The following is a 9,765-nucleotide window of genomic DNA, read 5'->3' on the forward strand; positions in this document are numbered from 1 at the left end:
GGGAAGTGACCACTCAACGTTCCCTTCTAATCAAGAAATGCAGATTTTCTAGGTGAGCTGAAATTGCTTCGCCTTTGTGAATCTGGTGCCCTGCAATGTGTTTGCTTCCCGTGACCACCTTCGCAGGGAATGCTGGGAGATGGGCGGCCCCCCCAACACCTGGAGGGCAGCTAGTTGGCCAAAGTGGGGCTAATCCTGCTTCCATTTGGGGGTCGGTGGCCTCTGGAACAAACCTGCCTGTGTCGGTCCCATTTTTAAACTGTTCCAGGAGGGTGATCCTTATGACATCTTGTGGCAACATGTTCCACTGGTTAATTGCTCTGCATGAAGGGGGGTCCTCTGAATCTGTCCTGAATTGCCCCCCCCACTCAATCTCTAGTATGAAAGAAAACTTGTTTCTCTATGTTATACTTCATCCAGCCTGTTTAAACAAAGGAAATTCTTGCATCTCCTGAAAAAGTTGGTTCCACTGTCAAATTCCACAGGCCCCTTTAGGAAATTCTGATGTGTAACCCTAAACTGTTTCCTTGACGTTTCTTGTCCATCCTTCTGGCATAACCAAACCCTTCTAGCCATTTTCTGCATGATGGCCCTCCTAGATACCTGGAGCCTACTCATGTCTTCTGCAAGGCTAGATATTCCCACCACTTCGTTCCCCTTGAGTTTTTCCTTCCAGATCACGAATTCCACCCTGCCCGCTGCTTGGACCAGGCTGGAGATGTAAAATGGGGTACTTCACTCCAAATTGATGGAGATCTCCAATGTCTACTGTGTATACTTGCGGATAAGCCCGTGTGCAGATAAGCTGACCCTTGAAATTTCAACCAAAACGTCATGAAAAGTACACCACCTGTGAATGAGCCGACTCTCAAATCTGTAACCAAAATAGGTTATATTGCTCTGGTTAAGCATTCAGCTGCTATATGAGTGGCTGAGTCATGATGGGCTTTAAAAGATCTTGAGCTCTGATCCACAGATAAGCCAAACCCAATTTTTGGGGGTGTATTGGAACTAACATTCTTGACTTATCCACAAGTATATACAGTATATGGTTTCATGTAGATATTGAAGGGGACAGGGCTGAGCCCAGGGACACACCATATTGGAGTGTCCAAGAGCGTCTCAACCTCTCCTCCTCTACCAACATTGACTGGTTGGAACCACCAACTCAGAAGAGGCAAAACCACTGAAGCACAAGATGTCCATGATTGGTGGCCAGAACGTTAGTAAGAGGTAAGCCGGTGTAATGGGAATAACCTTGATGAACAGGAGGAAGAGCCACAACTAAGACAACGGTCAGATAAACAAAATTTGAGTCCAAGGCAGAAATGTAATTTGAGAAAGTGTCTCAGAAGGGACCCTCCCTAGTTCTCACAAAGACAAAGGGAAGGAAGGGGAAGCACATTCAGACTTGCAGGATTCTGTTACTGTAACCTTGTAATAAAAATAGTATTAGCATTCATAATGTTGGTTTCCTAGTTTGGTCTACCTCAAAGGGTTGATATCAGGTCACTCTCCAAGTCTCCTGATGTCAGTCACAATAGCAACCCATGGGGGTTTCCATCCCATGCCTGGGTCTGAACCCTGATCATGAAGATCCAGATAATCAGCTCCATCCAGGCCTTCTGTAAATGCTACCAACCTTCTCAACAAGGACTTAAAGAGGTCTTCACTACTGCCTGAGCCCATTTCCTTGTCCCCTCGCTGGCAGCTCAAACCAGCCAAGAGGGACAAAGATCGAGACCACCAATGGTGCATGTCCTCTCGCCACAAAACCCAAGAACCTTTTCCAGCTCAGACTTCAGTGGGATTTATGACTGTTTGGTCCAACCTGGTGTAGCATCGGGTTCAATCACAGTGAAAAACAGGCAGTACAGGCCCACAGGACTGGACAGATTGGAAGCTTGGTAGCCCATTTGTAACCTAGACCGTTTCCTACATTCATTCCTTCAATGACATGGGAACCCCCAAGGTGGCATATGTACCCCAAGTGTTTAGGATCTTCTAGACCTGTATTCCTCAACCTTGGCAACTTGAAGATGTATGGCCTTCAACTCCCAGAATTCCCCAGACATGTCATCTAAATACTCCCATTAAAAAGAACCAAGCATAATCTCCTCCCCTTGTCCCTACCCCCTGCAAAAAATCCCCAAAGAAAGAGATAAAGGTTTATTATAGATCTTGCAAATTTCCCACTGAGATTTCTGGCCAAGGCCTCTCCTCTGGTGAAAGCTGTTTTGGTTTCTGTCGAAGACCGACCAAGTGTGCTGGTGTCCAGAACGCGTACCGTGCTACTAAAATCCGAAGCCAGCTCTCAGAGCTTACGGAGCTTCTGGAGAAGCATGGTCCGAAGCTCCTTGTTGGTGACGTTCTCCACGATGGATTCCAAGAAGTGAGTCTCATTTGCCTTGCGCAGGGCACTCCCGAGGGATTCATCAATGTCATAAAGCATCTCATACTGTGAAAGAATTTCTAATGAGAGGAGCAGGAGGGGTTCCCCAGTCCCATCATTGGGCAACATGGCAGCCACGTGAAGAGTGTGGCAGAACATCTGGATGTAAACAAAGGACAACTCCCGGGTCACGTTTTTCTCTTCCACAGAGTGCCATTGGCCACGGGCAATGCTCTTTACTGAGCTCAGCAGATCAGATAAGCTAAGGCAGTACAGCTTTGCCATGTGTTTCCACGCCTCTGCTGGCATCCACGTTGCACCACTGGAACTGCAGAGGAACTGGAAGGTTCGCAGCAGAAGCACAGACAACTGGAGATGATATGCAAAAGGCCGGAAGTTCAACAACGGCAAGTACTGGACATACTCTAGGGAGTAAGGAACATAGAGGATTTCTCGTTCCAAGAGGCTTTTGACCACATGAACAAGTCTTCTCCACTCACTTTGGCTACACCATGGAAAGATCTGGACAAGGGCCACCAAAAACCCCTTGCTGAAGAGGTTGACTTCTTCAGGGTTATCCACGTTAACCATGAGGAGTACAAGCATCTGTTCCCGCAAGGCTGTTGAGATGCAGCAACTTTCCATCCAGGCCAGCAACCCACTGCCTGCCCCATAATTTGGGAGTGAGCGGGATGTCCATTCCTCCTCTGGAAGCTTACAGATCTGAAAAAGAGTAGCTGGGACTTCATTCCTGAAGTGTTCTCCGAAGATGTTCTTCAAGCGGAGGCCAACGGTCCAGTCCAAGGCTTTTATTTTCTTGTGCAACCATGCCACAGATTGGGTCCACAACTGTGGAGACAGGGATTCCTTCTGCACCAGAAGAACATCACAAAGCTGCGTTAAGTTGGTGGTCACCAAATCTTTGGTCTCTAGGGAATATCTATGTTGGTCTTGTGGTTGGTGCCAATATTGTGAGAACCCATCAAGGAGTTTGCAGAGAGAAAGGATGAGTGGAAACGGGTGGCAGATATGAATCCAACTCTGTTCAGATGGTACTTTCAAAGCCTTGTCAAGAATTTGCAAGCACAACTCAATACGGGGAGAGTCGGAGTTCAGGAAAGGAAAGACCAGGCTCTGGATCACCTCTGCAGGGGAGAGGAGGGGGCTGGTTCCACTTGGTTGCATGAGATGAACTAGGAACTCTAAGAATTGCTCCTTTTCCTTGGGGGAGGAGAGACGGTCCCAAACAGTCTCTTTCAAACATTCTAGGAGTAGGTTGACAGATACGTCTGGTTGATCCTGAGACTCTTGGAAGTTCAGGGCTGGGAAAGAACATAGGATCTCAGCCAAGAACTGATGTGTTCCCAAGTTGGCTATAGCTAAACTACTTATCTTCTTGATGGTACCTTCTGGGTTAAGCAGCACCAGCCGAGACACTGAAAGTATGGCCTTCTTAAAACCTTCCCCAGAGGCACTCTGGATGATCTGGTTAAAGGCAACGTTGAGTTCCTCCTGGAATCCTTCTGAGAATGCTGCCATCAGCTTAGAAAGGCCTTGTCTGCCCCAAGTCGCCAAAACACCAGCAATTACTTTGTTCTTGTCTGGCAAGGAGAGTTCCGTGTAACATTCAAGGATGATCTTGGCCACCTTGGTTTGTCGCTCCTGGTTTCTGGCAGAATCATCAGAGGATTGTAAAGATGCTACCGTCTCCAGCAACTTCAAGATTAGCTCTGGATCCTGGAAGAGTTCCTTATTCTTAATAAGGCAAGCAATCCAATCCTGGCTCAATGCCCAGCTCTTCTCCTTAGCAAAAACAGAACACATTTCTTTGTGTCGGTCCATCTTTTTGTCAATGATCACCATGGCTACTGAAGCCACCAGATCACTGCCAGTGCTCTTGCCCCAAGACTCAGGGCTGATCTTCTTCAGGAAGTCTGCCATGGCTTTGCCCAAATCCAACATCACCTGTGCTGTTTCCTGGTCATGGTCCTCTACAATGGCATAGTCGGCCAACTTCTTCTGCAAGGCTGCCAAGCAGATGAGGAGCCGGTAGCTTTCGTAGCAGACCTGCTGAGGGTCATTCAAGAAGACCTGCAGCTCTGAAGACCACTCCTTCAACAAGGAATGGAGAAAGCTTAAATTGCAGAGCATAAATTTATTGGACAACTTGACCATGTCCAACAAACTCATGCTCCTCTCAGCCTCTTTCACTTTCATGTCCAAGTCCTTCTTGTTATATCGGTTTTCACAGTCACTGCTCCAGAGGGTCACCACTGAGGAGATCTTTTCTAAGTAAGCCTGGGGAGACAACGCCTTTACTTTGCAATCCGTTGCCACCAAGGCAGACAGCACATCCACTAAGTTGGCAAGTGCATAACACTTCATCCTGCCCGAGCCAAGGCTGTCCTTGATCAGTTTCAGCCCTTCTGTCAAGATTGGGAGGACGATGGGGACAGCGGAGGCCTCTGGCATGGAAGAGGGGTTGCTCTTGAACCTCTTTGGAGGTTGGCCCATTTCATCTGACTCCAAAAAGTGCTGGTGGGATATGCTTTGGAACAGCAAAGTCAGCCGATCTTCTTCACCTTCCTTGTGTTTCATAATCTCCCACCAAACTTCTAAGAAGAAAGATGCGTCAGCCAGAGATGTTTCCTTAGCAACGTACTCTACAAACAGCTGAAGCTCCTTTTGGCAAACGTGATCCGGCAGCACCAAAAGAAGCTGGGTAAAAAACCGGGGTGCATTCACTGCCTTGAACAGCTCAAAGAGGACAGTATGGTTGATCTCAGGGATCATGTTGCTCACCGAGAAGAAAGCATCGTTCTTCCATCTTTCATCGGACGAGACACCCGCAAGGAGGATTTTGGACCAGAGGACAACTGCTGCCTTCTTCTTCCAGGCGTTGGGCTGGGGTGGATAAGAAGAATAGGATGTACAGATCTCCTGTAGGGCTTCCAGGATTGGTTTCCCCACCACAGGCCAGTCAGACTTGGCTAGTTCTGATAACGGCTTGGGATGACAAAGCCTGGATGCCAGCAGAAATCCACCATGCAAGATGGTCACTTCACCGCAGATGGTCACCGGCCCTGTTTCAAACAATGGAAGACACACGAAAAATGGTGAAGAGCGAGCATCGTTAGCCCAAGATTTTCTCTTCAGATGGCCTTGAGCTCTCAGGAAATGGAAAACTGTGGTCTCCCACCCCGTCCTTCTATCTGGAGAGGCCAGGGACCTTCTGAATGGAAAACATAAAGAGATCGAGGTAAGTGGGAATAGGACCGCATCCAGGCCATTTGCCAAGCCTCACTGTGCTTCATCATAGTTTACTGAATAAACCGTAATTGAGTAAGTTCCTAAACCTCACAAAGCCAGTGAATTGTAAGAATACAGGAGTATGACTTTAATTTTATTTATTTGTTGAATTTATATAGTGATCCATCTAACCTATGTTACTCTGGGTGGCTCACACAATTAAAATTGTGTATTTCAATGAAAATGGTTTCCTAATAAAGCTTCATGCTCAATTCATGCTGAGCAAATATTTCAAATTCAGTGACAGTTGGGGGAAATTCAGGTAGTCCTCGACTTATGACCTTTCATTTAGCGACTATTCAAAGTTACTATGGCACTGAAAAAAGTGGCTTATGACCAGTCCTCACATTTATGACCATCACAACATCCCTGCAGTCACATGATCAAAATTCGGGCACTTGGCAACTGGCATGTATTTACGACGGTTGCAGTGTCCTGGTGTCACATGATTGCCATTTGCGACCTTCCCAACCAGCTTCCGACAAGCAAAGTCAATAGGGAACTGCATGATTCGCTTAACAACCATCATAAAAATGGATGTAAAATCGGGCGCACTCACATGATGCCTCACTTAACAACCGCATCACTTAACGACAAATTTTCTGGTCCCTATTGAGGTTGCAAGTGGAGGACTACCTGTATATAATTTTATGCACCCAATTAATCTGTCACCCTTTCATTTTTAAAAGTGTTTCACAACCAAATCCCAAATTAAAGTCACTAAAAAACAGGTCCCTGTTTTGGAGATCTCCACCCCAAGCCAAACCAGACATTGTGGAGGTCTTCAGGCATCTGGAGGTGGTGGGGGCCGAAGGAAGTCCAAATGGGTTGAAATTTCCCAACAACGTTTTTTTACACCAGAGAAAGGACCAGCAGTTCCAGAACCAACAAGCGGATGGAAACAATTCATCCCTCATGAAAAAGAGGCCCATCCGGCCCCCTACCTAGAAAGAGCAGGAGAAAGTGGCAACCATTTTGCCATCTTCATTGTGCATATATGGGCGTCTCATCTGAAAGCAGGGCACGAGATGGATGCCCTGTATTACAACCACTGCCTTTCTTCTGATAAATCCCATTGATCAGAGCTCCTTGGATTAACTGCGTCAGTCCAGCCTGCAAGGTCCAGTCTGACCAGCTGAACCCAAGAAAGGTGGAGATGCTGCTTGTCCAGGAACCATCCAGCTCTCTGCCCCAATTTCAGCTCTGAACCTGGTGCCACGTCCACTGAAGGAGAAGGTCCGTGGCTTGGGAGTCCTCCTGGCGCCACCTCTATTGCTGATTTCGCAGGTGGGCGCTGTGACCAGGGGAGCCGTGGCCCAGCTCTGGGAGTGGGGAGCCCTGGGGATGGGGACTGACGCCTTCATCAGCAGACTAGACTACTGCAAAGCCCTCTTCGTGGGGCTGCCTTTGAAGACCACTCCAGAACTGGTGCAACATGCCTGTATGGTGGCGGGTGAGAGCTGTTACAACTAGGTGGAGATGTGGTGGATTCTGATAGATGTCCAGGTACCCCTCAAATGTTGTCTTAATCTTTAGCCCCCAGATACCTTCAGGGCCACCTACAACTACCTCACCTGGATGGTAGTCCAGGTGAGGATGTTAAAGGCTCCCCACGTGTAGAAGGCGAGGGAGGGGGTCTGGAAGCATTGTTTCTATGTGGTGGCCCCCACCATGTGCAAAAGCCACCTTCTAGACTAGTGTTTCTCAACCTTGGGAACTTTAAGATGTGTGGACTTCAACTCCCAGAATGCTGGCTGGGGAATTCTGGGAGTTGAAGTCCACACATCTTAAAGTTCCCAAGGTTGAGAAACACTGCTCTAGAATCTGATCAGCACCTCCCTTGCAATTTTTATTTAAGGCAGTAATTATTTTTTTAAAGCACTTCTGGCTGGGATTAAGCTGGGGTTGGCATTAAGGTTAGATTTTGTCTATTATTTTTGTTGGACAGTTTCATTGGGCATTTGGACCAAAATACTCTGGGTTACCATGTGAGGTCAGTTTTGACCCTGGTGCTACAGGGTTTATTATGCATTTTTAAGGTCTGGGCTTTTTTTCTGGATTTTTATTTCTTGAGTTTTTAATGTTGCCAACTGAGCGGAGTTGCTTGGCAAGTCGGCAGCCATATAAATTGAATAAATGAAATAAATAAGTAAATAAGATGTTTTCAGCATAGTTTTATCATAAACCTGTTTTTAACTAGATTCTAAACCAAGAATCTATTTCATTATGGCAGTTTTAAAAGAAGCCCTGTAAATTCTGGGCAACAGAAAATGCTCTGATTTCTTTCCCTGAGAATATTCCTAAAATATTCTCTGAACAAAACAGTTAACGAATACCCATCCTTTTCCTATTACCTTTAGGAAGTATTAAATAAATACTTGGGATTTTTATGTTTTCTTTTTCTTTATGTCTGAGTGTTTTATGGTTTTGTTATTATGTTTGTACAGCGCCCAGAGTCATGTTCTGTGAAACGGGCGGCTATATAAATCTGCGAATAAATAACTCAGAAAGTCAATCCCATTTGGTTCAAAAGGAATTTCTTTCCTGCAAATGTCTTTTCCTCTGCAGGAAAAATCCCTGCTGCTTCCAAATGCATACTAAACATTTAACAAAATATTGTGAAGTTGTTAAGCTATGTATTTTGCCTAGAGTCATTAAAAAAAATGCTTTATCAAAGCAAATATGGAAATAAATGTAGCTCCTTTGGATATGGATGGGCTTCAGCCTCTGAAGACTTCAGCTTTTAATTGCAACTATGCATTTATACATCTATAGGGCATTTACATCTGTTTCTCAACCTTGGGAACTTTAAGAGGAGTGGACTTCAGCTCCCAGAATTCCCCAGCCAGCATAGCTGGCTGGGGAATTCTGGGAGCTGAAGTCCACCCCTCTTAAAGTTCCCAAGGTTGAGAAACACTGGTCTAAGGCCACCAAAAAGTTATCAACCCGGCGGGACAGAGCGGGAGTTTACCATTTGTGAGATTTATCGCAGGAAGCCCGTTTCTTTAACCAAGGTTGTTGGACAAGCCACGAAGGCCATCCTGCTGCATTAATCCACAGCCCGCAGGCTGCAAACCACCAGGACCGGCCTTGCGCAGCATGCTCGAGCAGCCCCAACCGAGCGGATGGCAGCCGGGCGAGCCCCACACGCGGCGCTGGCCGCCTTCGCGCGGCTCCAGTTGACCCAGCCTGCGCGCCCCCCCCCCCACGTGGCCCCGATCAGACGAACCCGGGAAAGTGGTCTGAAGAAAGCGGGTTAAAGAAACCCAGGGGCCAGCGCGTCGCGCCGAAGTCCCTCCAGCCTTTGTTTCAAAAGGGGCCAAAATCAGGCAAGGCGCCAGGAGGTGGGAGGAGTGGGAGGAGGAGGAGGAGGAGGGGCGGTTCTGCTCCACCTCCGGCCCTGGCCTACCTTGCAGGGCTGTTGGGAGGGTGAAAGCGGGGCGCGCGGCCGCGGGCTCCCGCGAAGGGAAGGGAAGGGAAGGGAAGGAAGGCGGCCAGGGCGCACGCCTCGGCTTACCCACCCACCTACCTATATCCATGGCTGCCGCCGGGTCGCCTCCCCACGCGGCTCCTGCCGGCGGAGGGAAGGAGGCATGGCCGAGATCCGGGCTGCGCGGCCGCCGCCTGCCGCCAGCGGGTTCCGGGAGGCGGCCGGGGGCCGGCGCGGCGGCGGCGCCGAGCTCGGCCATTGTGCGCTCAGGGCGCACGGCACAGAGCGCGCGTGGAGAGCCGGGCGCCGCCGCCCAGCCCAGCCCAGCCCAGCCCGGCCCGGCCGCCACCAGCCGCGCGCCCGGCGCTTCTGGTCCCTCCTCCGGCCCGGCTCAGCCAGCGAGACGGGGCTGCGCAAGGCCAAGGACCGTCGGAAGAGCTACCTCTGCCGGCTCCTGCGCAACACTGCACGCCGGGGCCGCGCCGCCCCCCTGCCCGCCTACACGTGCTGGTAACGCCGCAGCCGCGGCGCCCGCCTCGCCCTGTCCGCTGCGGCCGGGGGGCGCTGAGGGGCGGGTGGCGGGGCCGCTCCGGGCGCGCAGAACGCGGCTCCGGGCGGGCTGCAGCTCTGGGGC

At 49.2% G+C, this 9,765-nt stretch overlaps 1 protein-coding gene across 1 annotated transcript; it reads right to left on the reverse strand.

The window, feature by feature from the left end:
• Window positions 1-2,155: 2,155 nt before the first annotated feature.
• Window positions 2,156-9,525, reverse strand: GEMIN4 (gem nuclear organelle associated protein 4). The gene is made up of 2 exons (XM_088131281.1): window positions 9,231-9,525; window positions 2,156-5,475 (listed from the first exon to the last, which is right to left on the reverse strand). Exons 1-2 carry the CDS (start codon window positions 9,388-9,390, stop codon window positions 2,315-2,317), a joined length of 3,321 nt encoding a protein of 1,106 aa, XP_087987407.1. The 5' UTR covers window positions 9,391-9,525; the 3' UTR covers window positions 2,156-2,314.
• Between the last annotated feature and the right edge of the window lie 240 nt (window positions 9,526-9,765).

This window comes from Python bivittatus, unplaced genomic scaffold (assembly GCF_059951505.1).
Source record: "Python bivittatus isolate LINGU-HERP-01145 unplaced genomic scaffold, Pbiv_v1 ctg000940_np1212, whole genome shotgun sequence".
Classification (NCBI taxonomy): domain Eukaryota; kingdom Metazoa; phylum Chordata; class Lepidosauria; order Squamata; family Pythonidae; genus Python; species Python bivittatus.